The sequence below is a fragment of the Lagopus muta genome, chromosome 16 (assembly GCF_023343835.1).
Source record: "Lagopus muta isolate bLagMut1 chromosome 16, bLagMut1 primary, whole genome shotgun sequence".
In the NCBI taxonomy this organism is placed as follows: Eukaryota; Metazoa; Chordata; class Aves; order Galliformes; family Phasianidae; genus Lagopus; species Lagopus muta.
Genome location: NC_064448.1, coordinates 7,084,783 through 7,099,819, shown reverse-complemented (window position 1 = coordinate 7,099,819; position 15,037 = coordinate 7,084,783). Strand labels below are relative to the sequence as shown.

The following is a 15,037-nucleotide window of genomic DNA, read 5'->3' as shown; positions in this document are numbered from 1 at the left end:
CTCCATCTCTCTCTCTCTTTTTTTTTTTTTTTTTTGGCCTATGAGGAAGAGCAGAGTTTCAGTTCTCCTTCCCCTGTGACAAAATTGAGCTGCAGCTCAATTATTCAACAGTTACCTCTTTAACTGAGATACAGAAAGTAACGCAGGTGGACTGAAAGCACACAGTCTTTTTAATCTGTATAGCTATAAATCACTCTCCAGCCTCACCTTAATCTCAGAAGTGTTCTGCCTGTCTTAATGGCTATGAAGACTTAACAGATATGAAATTTCCTAATGGAGCAGTTGTGTTACTCGTTCAAAACAATTTCAACTTGAACTTTTGATCTCACTGTGCTCCAATATAAAATTAAATTCATTTTCTGTTAAATAGAAAACAAAAACTCTTATGCAAAAAGTTAATAAAGAAATGATTATTTTTACTGTTCCCTACCCACAGATAACCACTGGTAATTGATCAAAATACATACAAGTTAAAAACCAAAATTAACTACCAAAGGTAGGTAGGCTTACAGGAAGAGTAATACTTAGAAGTTGGCTTTCAGAGGAAAAACCCTGCCAGCCCCAACTGAATTCAACTACTGACAAGTGTCCTGCTGAAAACAAGCCAAAGTACATCTTGCATTTCTGCTGTTACACTGGACAGCTATGTAAGCTTTATAAATGACATCTGTCATCTGTGGACATTTCACTTACTTAGGAAAGACATCAAAATTGCATTTAAGCAGCAGTCGCTAGCAGAAATGGCCAAATTATAGAATGAAAACAAATGGTTTGCCTGTTCTATCAAAAGTTTTTTTTTTTTTTCTTAAAGAAAACTCTAACTGAAAGCTGTATGCACTGGATTGCTATGGAAGAAATTATAAGCGTGCAATTCAAAACAAAGAACAAAATGGAGGATGTGTAAGTGCACATTAACTGGGTGAGTTCTCCAGTATGACAACACAGTCAGCTCCCAGTGGTTTCCAATACAATTGAGTTTTCACTGTACTATGAAAGAGGTGCTAAGCAGGTCAAAAAACCATCATTCATCAGTTGTTCCTTTGAAAGATAAAGACTACCCAACTGGGAAGCCTGTTCACTTCAAATCCTGGCATTGATAAATAGCCCAACTAGTAACATTAAGTTGCCAAACACTTGAATTTTCTTGGTGTTTCTGCACTTCCAGAATTACTTGTTGGACCTTTTGCATTAGCACATACTCAACCATGAGTTAATTACAACTGTGGTTCTAAAAATCACTTGTGATTTTGATGAATAAGCAGAAATCTAAAGTTAGATGTCTGAATACATGGCTTGATTTTTATAGCACAGTTCTTTCAAAAAGCAGCTCCACCCAGACAGCTTTGAAAATTTGTCATAAATTTTGCATGCAAGTGTTGAATATGTGGGAAAAAAACGAACAAATAAACAGACAATCTTTTACTTACTAGACTGAAGCCTGTCACCAAGCCTGTTGCCTACCTCAAACCATACTAAATCCTCAGAACAAAAGTTGCAGAGCAAGAAGTATTGGGTATGCAGTACTTATGTTGCTATGCTTTCCCTGCTGTAGAAGATAATCTGAGGACACGTTTTAATACTAATTTACTATTAGAAGCATTATTTTGCTTTGAGGTTCCTGTTTCGTGTTGCAAAGGATGCAGTCTTAGAGATCAATTGGTTTATAAAAAAAAAGCAGCTGAGCAGAGCATTCAAAAAGTACTACTGCAAAGGCAGTGAGATGCTGGGAAACAGAGAGCCAGGATTCAGAGTCCAAGGATCCTACTGCAAGGCTCTGTTACAAGCTCAATGTATTTTCTTTCCTTTCTCACATCTGCTTGATTTACAAGTTTACCTATTTCAAGTATGAGTGTAAGAGCATAAGTGTAATTTGAGTGCAAAATTTCTCTGGTTTTCCTTAGTGAATGCAGCTGCAGAAAGACAACTCCTGTACCACCACCTGCAGGAAAAGCCTACTGGTTAATCAGGTGAACAAGATGAGAGCTTCCCCACGAAGCAGAGTACCTTCATACACTCTGGTAACAATCACTCCTCCTGCCTACCGCAAACAGTGGAGATAAGGCACTTAAAAAAAAAATAAATAATAATAATAATAAAAAGGGAAACAGGGGCTGATTGGAAATTTTCATGCAAGTTTTGCTCATAACATTTCTTTACTTTCCAACCCCAAAACTAATGGAAATACTCAGCACAGTAACAGTCTTAAAAAAAAAAAAAAAAAGTATATATATTTTATATATATATATGTAAGTGCTTCCCTACAGTGTCTGCCATGCAAATTGTAATTGGAACAGTGCCCAGAGTTGGTGTGATAATACAAACAAAATTAGAAATGAAAACAATAAAGCTGCACTGCCCATTTAAAAAACAGACAGTACAAAATAGTAAAATAGATCTGTTAGAAATACTCTATGCGATCTAGAATATTGCTAGCAACATAAAGTGTCTTCTCTTGATCTAAATAGCCTGAGAGAATCCCTTTGAACCATTCTGCCTTGATTCATACATTACAAGAAACCACCCAGGCTTTCAGCAGATGTAGCTCTACACATTTTGGCCCTTAATACTTTGAGAGGTTTAGAACAGTGCGTCCGGTTCGCTGGCTACCTGCCTGCTGTGAAACTCTGCCAGGTTTGGTAGGCTTCAAAAAGGAGCACAGAGCAACGCCACGCAAGAAAGGGCCGTTGAGACTACTGCAAAGCTGTTCTGCATCCACTTTCCTTCATTCAGATGAAGTGGATCCAGCTCTCCTCGCATTCTCTAGGCATCTTGAGGGGGTGAGTCCGGCAAGTGAGGCTGTAGTTTTTGCCTTTGTTGTTATCCCAATATTCCCGCCCATTGACTTGATATCTTGCTGCAAACTGGACTACAGAGCACAGCTGAAGGAGGAAAGAAGGCACAGGGAGAAAAAATGTGAAAACATCAACTTGATCCTGCCCGTTTTTCTCAGAGATGCTACTGTGCCAATGAGCACATACTTCATGGAGACTTTTCCACTGGTTGAAGGTGTATCGCACAGATACTTGCTTCTCAAAAGCAATGTTGCAAACTTGGATGGTGCCACTGACCCCCAGATCTGAACTGGTCACTCGTTCAAGACACACCTGCTGCTCCTGAAGTCGGGCAGAGAAATCCATGCAGTCTGCAGGCTGCTGGAAATCAGGGACTAAGCACTGCATGGTAAACTCCAAGTTGCTGTACCAGAGGTCTGAATTTATGGAGAGCCTGGAAAGGACATGTAGGGGAATTGAAGGATCCTCCCCTTTCTGGAAGACTTTGACTTCAGTCAGCTCCAAGCCCAGAGCATCAGCAAATCTCACCTTGTTCATGCGACTCTGGCACACAGGAGCTTGACACTGCACTCGCTTCCTTCTTTCAGGTGTTGTAGGCAAAGACCTTGCTCGGCGGCGGATGATAGGCCGCAGTGCTGGATCACAGCTGCTGGAAGTGCTGCTCTGAGGCTGATGAGGCTTGGCCACCACCTTGACTGGGGCACGGCTTACAAGACACGGGCTGCTGCTCGGACGTACCATTGAGGGCTGCTCCTGTCCTCGTTCTGCTGTGTCTTGAGCCCGCAGCATGTTCTCATAGAGATCAGACAGGTATCTGCGATTCCTCCGAGGACCGCGCACCTCCATTCTTCACTGATGGCAGCGTTGACGTTAACACTGCTGGGAGCACTGCCTCTCTGATGTAAACTGGGAAAGAGCCACGGACAGTGAGGATTTGAGGTTACTGCCCTGGATATAGAAGAGTAAGCTGGAACAACATAGCCTTCTGCGAGGAAATGCAGAAAACTGGCAGCTCTCACAGCAGCTAGGAGCAAAGCAGAGCCCGGAGCATTGTATGGAGAAGTTGAAGGCAGGCTCAGTGGCTGGTGAACTCGAGGCTGGTGGACCCGTTGCTCAGGCTGGAAAGAGATTCAAGACTGTCACCTGCGATGCTGGAGGACTGCAGACTCTCGCGCAGGCTGGGGACGGACTGGAGGCTGTCGTGTTGGGCGCCGAAGGACTCCAGGCTGTCACTGAGGTCGCGGGGCGCGTGAGGGCTGCAGCGGTGCACTCCGAAGCACCCCGGACCATTACACGCCGCCAGCCGGGTCTGCAGGCTGTCCTCGCAGGGGCTGACCGAGCCCAGGCTCCCGCAGCGGCACCCGGGACACTCGAGGCTGTCGCACTGGATGCTGGGCGACTCGCGGCCGCTGCCGAGGCCAGGGAAGGCTTGGAGGCTGTCGGGCGGGAGCGAACCGGAGCTGAGGCTGCCGCACAGGCTGGAGGGCGTGAGGAGGCTGTCAGGCGGGGCCGGGGAGGCGGACTCAGTACTGTGACTGGAAGGGGAGGAATCGGCGGCCGGGGTCTGCACAGCCCACATCAGTGCCCAGCTGCAGGCAGAGCACAGGCACCGGGCCGGCCGTACTGCGCTCCTCTCAGCACAGACCCCTGGCGCCCGGCCGGCCCGACGGCGCGTGCGCGGAACCGCAGCATTTCCGCCCACGCCGCGCCTCCCTGTCTATCAAACTGAACGGCCAATAAGCACCGCCCCAGGCGCATGCGCAGTGCCTGCCTGACGTCGCTGCCCTCCGGGTGCCCTTAATGCCGGTGGAGGCTGCAAGGGAGGCAGGTACAGGCGGGCTGGGAGGCGGTAGCGCTGAGGGGTTGGTGGGACCGAAAGGAGAAATCGAGAAGGTTAAATAACGAAGCATGACCTCATCATCAGTCTGCGGGGCCGTTCTGTAGCAGGAGCTGTGAGCTGTTGCGTCTCCGGGGCAGGGCTGTGCGGGGCTGCAGGCGGTGCTCTGCCCGTGGAGCGGAGCTGGGCTGCGGGACCGCGCGGCTCCGAACTCCGGAGATCCGAATCGATGGGACATCGTGCCCTGCAGGGCTTTGTCCTGAGAAGAGGAGAGGCAGTAAGAAACGGGACTGTGTCAGATAAACGTCAATAGTATCCAGTAACACATACAAACAATAAATCTATCTATAGAACTGCAAAAAAACTGAGGGTGGATGTAGAAAGGTGATCTGGTGCAGAGCATCTGTCACATCGTAGGAACTGTGCAGCCCCGGGAGGGGAGTGCGGCTTCTGGAAAATGAAGGAATGCTGTGTGCTCTGCTGTGGCTATTTTTAGTGGGATGGATGAGCAGTGAGAGGCTTGGTTTGGGAGAAAAGTGAAGCATTGGGTACACTTACGAATATGAATGTGCCACGAGCACATTTTCTGGCACAGAAAGGGCAACTCCATGCACCCAAAGCAGGCAGTGATCAGCGTTCAGTTATGAGCAGAAACACCCATCCCTGTTTGACCGATCCTTGGTGCAGGCAGGACAACATGAAGAGCTCACTGCACGGTGAAAAGTAGCTCTCCTAACACTGCTGCACCTCATCATGTTTTTCTGTATCTTTACCAACAGTCCTGCAGACCGTGTGGTGTGTGCTGGATGGGCTGAGTGGTGCTGGCCCAGCTCACCTCACTGCAGGGCTGTGTGCTGTCTGCAGAGCGGCTGCATCTCTGCAGCTGACGCTGAGCATGGCTCTGTGCAGCCAACTTGCTGCTGGTGCTGAGCACTGGCTGTGTGCGGCCTTGGTGAGATGAATATGTGACTGGGATGGGTTGGTGCATCCCACTGCCGTTTGGTAGCTGATTAATGTTTATTGTACTGCTTTAATAATTACATTGTGTGGTTTTTGTTCTCTGCGTGTCCAGGACGTGGTGATGTTTGCGTTTGGCACGCTGTGCTGTGTGGACCAGAAAGAATGGAGTCATTGGAAGATTATGTAAAGATAAAGATGTAAATACCACTTTAAAAGAGTAATAATGGGACCGGGCATTCAAGAACATCCATTATTACTGCACCGAAAGGCACAGAAAAAGGAAAGCCAAATCAATGAAAACCACAAAGGAATGGTAAAGTAAGGAAATTATTTTCTTTCTTTCTAGTTATAGAAAGTACTATAGAGGATGTAACAAGCGCATGACTGCACAGTTCAAATTCTTATCCTCCTCTCCAATCCACATCAACACAAATGATTGTGTGGTATGACCATGCAGGTCACAAAGTGACAGAGGTGACTGCAGCACTGCTGGAGGCACAAAACTTGTCTTCACTCTTTTATAAACTCTTGATTTGATTAAAAAAAAATCTTTTTAAATAATAAAGAATAATGGTTAAAGTTTTGTTGAGACTGTGCAAGTGAGAAAGGGAAGCAAGATTGATTGTGGCATTCATATTGTACTGTATAATTAATTTTGTTAAAGTGCACTGGGACCATGAGTATTCCATGGTAGCTCAATTAATAATTAATATTTACTATTTATTATCTGCAAAGGAACTTTGGGATCCTCTGATGGAAGTTTCTTTATGAAGGCTGAGTTCTCTTAATATATTTTCTAATTTAATTATGCATTTTGCAGTAATAGTATTAAAAATGTAATATTATAGTAGCTGGATAAAAAAAGCATAGTTACTATGAATATTAAGACTGTTTGCAACCAACTCTCTCTTCTTGAAACTTAATGGTAAACTTCTATTGAATTTCTATTCTGATTATCATAAACATTTCTATTAATGTGTGATACTGTGTTTAATCCTTGCTACTTACAGTAATGGAAAAAGCCACCCAAGCACCAAAGGAGTAAAGAAATCAGTTTCTCATGTGAAATCTCCTGGAAGATTATGCAAAAATGTGCCAACTACCAATGAAAAGGTAAATCATACCAGTTCTTTTATAGAAAAAGGATACAAAGTTTATGTTAGCATTTGTGATAACATCACATATTTTCTTATCTTTTCAGACTTCCTGTGACACTCAAGACGATAACCAACGAAGTGTTTTTAAGAAGGGGAGGAACCAATTAGATGACAGTACTCAGTCAAAACAGTAATTCTATTTAAAGATTGTCTGTTTAATTTGTACACAGTTCAAGCTGGCATTTAAATGCTTGTGATGAATTCTTGGCTTCATTGTGTTGCCTTTGAGGTCACTGCACTCAAAAGTCAGCATTTTTGAGGATAACAAGTTTAAATTATCAATATGGAATCTTGCTATACTGGATCTCAGGCAAAATTGGAATGAAATAAAGCAAAAATTCAAGGCTAGATAGTATTCTGTACTGATTTACTAAGTTTCCATGCAAATTTTACCTCAATTCATGTATATCCAAATCCTTAAGGGGGAAATCAAAAGTTTGTAAGCTGGCGTTCCAAAGACTTTAACCATTCTAACAGGATGTGATATTTCTTTTTGTTTAGAATCACAAGTGTTTGCACATCTCTGCCCAGAGTTGAAAGGTCAAAGAGGAGTCTCCCAGAAACAAGGCAAAGTGAATCTTTAGTGCACAGGATCCCTCCTGCCACAAAAGGCAGCACACAAGGTAGCTTCTGTAAAGTTAAAGATGTCCAAGTGCAACATTTTTATTGCAGTAAAAAAGAACAGTTGGAAAAGAATCATGAAGAACATGCTGCTGAAGCTGGTCCGTGCTCCTCTAAATGGCAGGAAGCATCTGTGAACGAAATGTTTCTTGATTTTGAATCGGTACAAATTATTAAAGAAGATGCTGAAGATGATAGTGCCAGTGATCTCTCTGATTCAGAAAGGATTCCCATTCCTCCATCTCCCTGCACACCGCCAGAACTCATACTCAGAGCTGAAGAAATTGATCCAGTTTGTTTGGAACGTGTGCCTGATACGGGTTTTAAAGACTCAGAATTTTACTACCCAGACTTCCTGCCACCCCCTTTTAACTCATGGGACTTGAAGCAACTGGCCATCTTTGTTAATGTAGAAGGTAGATCTGAGCTTCGACCAAAGCCAACCGGATTCCTTGAAAAATACATTGATCGTCTTTTGCAGCTGGAGTGGCTGCAAATGCAGACTGTACAGAATGAGAAAGCAAAGGCAGCCAAAGCCAGACCACAGACTGCTCCCAGCTCTGTACGTACCCTAAAAAGCCCTGGCAAATGCAAAGCATCGCTTAGCCCTTTGCCTAACAAACAAATGGTTCCCCAGGAAACTGTTACAAAACTCCCCACATGCTATTCAGGTCACAGGGTAGATCCATGCTGCGAAGAAAGTCAACGGTTTTATTCACATCCAGGGCACTTGAAACTATCTGAAAGAATGGGACATGCGATGTCTTCTCAGAGACAGTCTGGTGAAGTAAGAAATGAACTGAAAAAAACAACTGCAAAGCAACAGCTTCTCAATATGCAGCCATCTGAGAGCAATTCTAAAATTCAAAGTGTTGGTAATATCAGACCCCCTAAGCAAGCACCAGCATTTCATGGTTCAGCTGCTCCTATCAAAGGCTTAAAAACATATGCATGTACAAACACAAAGAAAAATGGCAATGCTAACAATTATGTTCCTTCTAAAAAATCAGCCGGGGACAGAAAAATAAAAACAAATGGCACAAAGCAGACATCACGGAAATTTAAGTGAAAAGTTTATTAGTTGATGTTTCTTGACTGCTAGAAAGTGTTTGGCCAATGCAGAAGGGTCATGTTATCTTCGTAGGAAGATCCTGAGAAAATATGTTCTTGATTCATAGTTCTAAGTCAGCACTGTTCATTTCAATACATTTGATCTTAAGCCAGCAAGGCCAGCAGGAAATCTTTTCCCTGAAGGCAAGTCTTCCATTGGTCTTTCCTTCAGCATATTGACAATTGCTCAAGAGTATGAAAGTTTAGAGATATACACAGTTATATAATGTCCTCCTATTTGCACCAATTGAAGTTTGCTGAAGTCTGTAGTGTTTCTTCTGCACTCCTTTTTGTGCATTTGAGAGAATAGGATCTGAGCTCTTTAAAAGAGATGTTATTTTGTGACAGGTTTCATAGTGTTCTGTTCTGATGGGAAAGGGCTCAATTGTTTTTATAAAATAATGGAGCAGCTTATCTATGCAAAGTGAAACTAATTCTTCATAGGAGATGATGAATTTTTGGATGAATTGGATGTGGTTTTTTTGCTAGGAAGAAGAATGGAGATAATGTACTGGAATATTTTAATACTAAAAGGATTTTTTTAAAGACAGACATTTGTTAGAGAGCAGACAGCTTCAATAGTGGCAGATTAATAAAATCAAATGCATATTTTTATACCCAGAAAACTTCACTGTTTACAGACAGCGTTCCTTCATGTTCATTTTGTAAACCTTGAATATTTCAAATTGCACATGGATATTGATGACTAATGCCAAATGAAAATATTACTGCACAATCTGTGACCTAATGTTCAAAACTGGTAAGCTCTCAAAATCCAGATAATAGACTCTTAGGGGATGAGCTTGAAGACCAATGTAAGTTCAAGCAAAGATATATTTTGATACAAAAATACCTATTCTTAGCCACCTGTGATGACTATTCTCTATTCCATGGCCCAGCCTGTGTCAGTTTGATTTGCTTCTTATCTGAAGATTTAGACAAGTGGCATGGGGAAATACCATAAAATTGTTCAGCCAGAGTTGAGTTCTGTCCTTAGACCCTCTGATTCTTCTTGTGTCTGGGATACAGGAGAATATGAAAGTAATTCAGCGAGTATTCAAGTGTCAGTTCAGCTCTTAGCTGGGGACACTATTTTGTTAAAAATCTAGAAATCGTTTTGAAGTTTGATTTTTAAATGAAGTACTGAACACCATTTGTTCATCCTCAGCCACCTGTCACAGTGAACTGTTGATGAGAAGTAAGCTGAGGTCTGACAGACTGGATTTTTACAAGTGGGTCCTTCTCATTCCTATAGCTAGTGAGAAACCATCAGTTACTAAATATACTATGTACATAGTTAAACTGCACTTGTCTTGGTGATCTCATCTCTCTTGGTCTTAAGATGCTTAGCTGTTTCTGTTCTTTCATTGTGTCTACTAGGTCTTCAGCTTTGTAAAATTTCTAAGCATGGATTTATATATAGTTTAAAATGTGAGAATATTGATAAATGTAGTAATAAACCAGAGTATTTTACACAAAAACAATGCTCAGGAATAGACTTAAGAAATATTTTTAGTGGCTTTTTCCTAGTTACTGGAGACAAAATGTGAAATTTTAAATTGATGAAAGAAACAATTTTAATATACAGTATTATGTTTCCATATGCAGTATTTGTTAGGATACAGTTAAAGTAAATGGTAGTTGCTTCTACATTCTGTGCTATGCAATTAAAGTGGAACTTAATCTCATGTCCTCAAAGATCATATAAGTTGGCTGTCAGAGGTGTGGAGAAACTTACAGGATGGCATTCAAATACCAGCAGCTGCAGAGCATTAGCACATGCTTGTGTTACAGTTTTATCCTTTTGTTTTGTTCCAGACTCTTCCTGTATTTCAGCTGCTTTAGATGGAAAGGGTTTTGCATCCAGTGCTGCAATTTCAAGCTTTTGCCAAATTCTATGAGCCTTCATTAGCAGTTTTACTGATTTACATTAAGATTAGGAACAGTTGGATTGCTCTTGCTGATGAGCACGATTTTAGTACACTATTTTAGCACACTGTTGTAAGCTCCAAAAGCAAGGTGAGCAGGATCAGAATGGCAGATTTTTTAAACACATCTTCGTAGATGCAGTAATTAGTTTAGTGTATTATTATAACGCTGAATATTAATTAGCGTATGCAAAATTTCCTCTGATATGTTGCTTTATATTGATGCTTCCTCAGGTTACAAGGAGAGCATGAAGATACACGCACGTTTTGCATGATAACTTCTTAAAGAACAAACAGTGTTTCAGTCAGCTCTGACCAGAGCAAACTCAACTGGCAGAGAATTTTTTTCCTTGCAGACCTAGGAATTAGAAAATTCTGTTTTAATGTATTGCTTGTGGTCTAATGCACACCTAATGCAAATCTATTGCTGGAGACTTTCTAAAAATTAAATAGGCAGAAGTAGTGATGACATTGAAAATAAATTGAATATTTGTTCATCACTCATTGGCTGTGGTCTGGACAAACAAAATTTATCTCACATAATAGTTCTTGTTCACTGATTTGATAATTATACAGTAAAGTCTACTTTGTTTGCATACAGAAATAGAAATTCTGATTTTTACCTCAAAAATAATTATTTAAATGGGAGATCTGCAAGTGTTGGAATTGATCCAGCACCGGTTTTGCTTCCATTTTAGCTTGTCTGTGTTCTGGACCTGTAGCTGAAAAGAACTCCCTCTATAAAGAAGACTATGGTTTATCTTTCTTTGATTTTGTATTAGTGGGCGTTCTCTTTAGAAACAGAATATAGCAGAAATGTTTATTTCATCAAATACATTCCATTTGGAATTAAAATATTTCCATAGCATAGTGTTTGTGTGGCTATTTCTGTATTTTCACTGTATTTAGCAGTATGTTCTTATGTTTATGTGTTTTTAGCACTGAAGATGCTTCTTGAAGAAGTGATTTGAGATATTTAAATTGAGTGGGTTTTTTTCCTAGATATTGTAAAGGTTTATTACAAAACTAATAGCCTCAGGTTGCATTTTAAATAAATACTCAGAATCTACTTCAGTTACACAAGTATGAGCTAGGAACAGCTCTTGTTCTCAATGAAATTACTTGGTTACAAAGATGTAACCCAACAGTTTTGCTCCAATACGTATGAATGGTTTTCCATAGCACTGTTATGTAGTATTTTTAACGTATAATGGAAAGGATTTTAAAACAAATCTGTTTTGCTCTCAAGACACTTTTTTCCTCCATTACTTTCGTCTCTTTAGTCAAATACTGTAGTCAGCCATGGTTTCACCCCTTTGCACTCCTACACAGCCTGCGGTAGCTTACAATTGAAGGCGCTGGTTCTGATGTTTCTGCACCATACCTTCAGATCTTCATTTTGTTATCTACACAGACATAAAGCTTCAGCAGTTGCTCACTTAGAAGTTACGCTTCAAACAGGGATTGTTACTGTGTGAGCAAAGCATGCAATACTGGGAAAAGAGGCACTGTGAGTGAAAGAGCCTGGAAAGGAAGTGTTCAATCAGTCCCTGCTGCTGGTTCAGCATGCTGAATCACAGCATGGCCACCTGTTGGTTAAGTGGATTGCATTTCTCTTTGCAAATGGGAGATTACCTTTGCTGGTACAAATTCAGTGTACTGGAATTATAATACTTCTCAAAGAGGCCAAAAGATTCAGCAGTACTTTTTCTAAGTTGAGTTTAGCATAAAACAGGTGGCAAGAAGCAGGAGCTCTTACCTCCCATGAGCACCTCTTCCAGGATGCTGTGGCTGCAGTTCTGTTGCACATGTGCTACCAACACCCTTCTGTCATCTGCTTCTGACCTGTGCAATGTGATGGAAGAGGGGAATAATGCTGCACAGGATAACTATGCTTATATCCCTGAACTAAAATGTCTTGACTTCATCCTTCTGAATTATGCTGCAATCTTATTATTCTTCTGTCCTTTCTTGTGTGTCACTTATTGTTGACTGAGGTAACTTTTGTATTTCTCATTTAAAGGAATTTATTAGAAGGTTCAGAATAGTTTGGCTGACTTATTTAAGTGGGTATGTGATACCTTCTTTGGAATTGATATAGTTATCAATTCTATAGTATGAAACTGCCGGTAATGTACTCTTTTTTTTTTTGGCCCTTGTTTTGAAACATTCAGTCTTTTCTTTATTGCTCCCACTGGAATTGGGTTTCCTCAAGAAAAATAATTAAAACAGGCCAGTTTTTTGGAGTCCAGGTTTTGATGTTGGTAATCATTTGTTCTTTTTTATTCAAAGCTTTTGTGGTTATTTTTGCTGAAAATTTCATTGGAAAGTGATCTTGTAATTTAAGGTTACTGCCTGTTAACTGTATTAAAAATGAGATGCTGCCTACTGGTTACTTAGCTGTAGTTTTTTCATTACCCACAAGATGGCACTTCTGAATTCTTTTTTGTAGAAAATGCCTTCACTGCAGCATGAACTCTTCACTCAGGGACCTCAGCCATGTTCCTGCTGCTGATCAAACCAGCTGGTTAAAAAATAATTGCTTCTACTCCACGTGGCAGTCACTTCTAATATAGTGCCCTTAAGGCACCAAATGGATGTAAATATAATCAGTTTTCATGTTTAGAATGCACTGATCAATACAATTCATATTCTCTGTTATAATTTCAATTAGACAGCAAAGGCATACAGGTAAGTGCTTGCAGAGGTACTTTTTAGCCACATTCCTGTATTGATAATATGATGAATGCATTTTAAATATTTTCACACTGTGTGTTCATATATTCAGCTCAGACTAATCAAGGAGGAAACGGGGAGAAATTCAGATAAAAAAAAAAAGGGATTTCCTATTTCTGAAAGTCCCTTTGCTTTACTATTTTTGTAATTTTTAAGCATTTCAAGGGTCCTCTGTGGGCAATCATACAAGAAAATGATGATCAGAAAAAAAACAAAAAACAAAAAACAGATGATACAGCCCCATCCATATCTACAAATCCTCATAGATGAACACCAAAGCACTGAGCTTTGCTTTGAGCCATCTAAGTTCTACATAATAATCTGTTCATTTTCATTTTTCTGTTCCATCTGACAATGGAGGAAGATTTGGTTTTCTTCTGGAATAGCTGTAATGCAGTGCAACTACAGCTATTGATTTTTTTTTCCTCCCCTGTTACAAGTCATGTTAATAAACCCCTCAGAACAGCTTCCCAGTTCTGGTTTCTGCCCTTCAGTCTGGCATGTGAAAGAACAGATTGCCTGAAAGGTTCTCCCTTTCAGCTGGGCAGAACTGGAGCTCTTTGTTCTTTCACTACTTTCTCATCCCTGAATGTCAGATAGCTTCTGGAAGAAACAACAGCTGCTCTGAGATCATCCCTAAATAATAGCTATTTTTCTGTACCAGAAGACATTGGTTTTAGAGCAGTTACATCGCTATGGATTTAGTAAAGCAGAAAACCCTTTGGGGGGTGCGTAAGAAAGAAAGAACCATAATAAAAGGTAAATGGCATCCGAACTATGAAACAGGCACACGTTTAGTGCTAGCATGCTCGTGCCGGCATCTAGCGGCTGTTGGCGTTATTACATCACTGTAAACATGCTGCGAAGTTGAAGGTATGGCATCACTGATATAGCAAGTAGCATTGTAAAGAAGGGACGGTATGAATTTTCACTATATGAGACCCACAGATGTGTTACTTTTAAGTAGCGTGGTTGGTACAAGTTTGACAGCACTTACAGCATGGGGACTATTGGTGCTACAAAACACAAATGAGGAAAGAAAACTTAAAGTGTTCTGCCCTCAGGTAAGAAATACATAAGAAGTGCAATTAGTCACAGTGTTACTTTTGCTCTGTTCCACTTCTGTGCTAAAACAGAAAGGTTCCTCCTGAGGCACACACTAAGTCTGGTATCAAAGGCACTGTTCTTTTGCTCCAAAGTTTACTTAGACAATAAATTACACTTTTGTAAGATGTTATTCACTAATAATACATGGCTAGAAACTGCAGTCAAACGTGATTGGAGAATAGAGTTGAATAGAAGTCAGCTAAGTTTCCCTAAAAGCCAACAGCAAGATCTCTTTACACAGTAAACCGCTAATTTAAGCAAACAGCCCTGTACACATCATTCTGAATGGAAAACTTTAAATCCACAGCAGTGCCAAGCAAGATGGCTGCAAAGTGGAACCACAGTGGTAAGATTAGAGCTGTGTCCTGCTATTTCCACTGAAAATTATGCAAGATTAAAAATAATAATGAAAGTATTGTTTGTGTGTGTGTAGTGTTCACGTAGACTTTTGTTGTGGCTCTATAGCACATCTTCCATACAAGTTCTGTTGAGCCTACAGCATGTCATGCTTACAAACACCAAAACGTTCAATGAGATCATCTCAAGGCCCCTTTGCTCGTGCCCCCCCAGTGCCCAGCAGACAGCTCATGCATTGACTACAGAAACCTCAGCAGAAAATTGCCCTTCTTCAGGGGTCAGTGCCAGGGTGGCATCACAGGAGTGCTGTGCATGCAAACAAAAATATATAGTACTGATGGCCTGAGCTTGTGCTTTGTGTAAGAAGCCTCTATTGAGTGTGCTTTAAACCAAGTATCTTCACAGTACCTCCTAAATGCTGGTGATGGGCTA

General features: G+C 41.0%; 2 protein-coding genes across 3 annotated transcripts; one reads left to right on the top strand and one right to left on the bottom strand.

The window, feature by feature from the left end:
* Nucleotides 1–395: 395 nt before the first annotated feature.
* PPP1R3D (protein phosphatase 1 regulatory subunit 3D) lies at nucleotides 396–3,643 on the bottom strand. Its single transcript, XM_048962870.1, has one exon. The coding sequence runs from the start codon at nucleotides 3,636–3,638 to the stop codon at nucleotides 2,727–2,729; it is 912 nt and encodes a 303-aa protein (XP_048818827.1). The 5' UTR covers nucleotides 3,639–3,643; the 3' UTR covers nucleotides 396–2,726.
* Nucleotides 3,644–4,498: 855 nt separating this feature from the next.
* Nucleotides 4,499–9,854, top strand: FAM217B (family with sequence similarity 217 member B). 2 transcript variants are annotated; one of them, XM_048962869.1, is made up of 5 exons: nucleotides 4,499–4,620; nucleotides 5,702–5,902; nucleotides 6,600–6,702; nucleotides 6,791–6,876; nucleotides 7,248–9,854. In XM_048962869.1, the coding sequence occupies exons 2-5, from the start codon at nucleotides 5,883–5,885 to the stop codon at nucleotides 8,434–8,436; spliced, it is 1,398 nt and encodes a 465-aa protein (XP_048818826.1). In that variant the 5' UTR covers nucleotides 4,499–4,620; nucleotides 5,702–5,882; the 3' UTR covers nucleotides 8,437–9,854. The 2 variants fall into 2 exon arrangements, with proteins under 2 accessions (XP_048818826.1, XP_048818825.1); XM_048962868.1 differs by having other exon boundaries at nucleotides 4,500–4,620; nucleotides 5,702–5,907.
* Nucleotides 9,855–15,037: the final 5,183 nt, after the last annotated feature.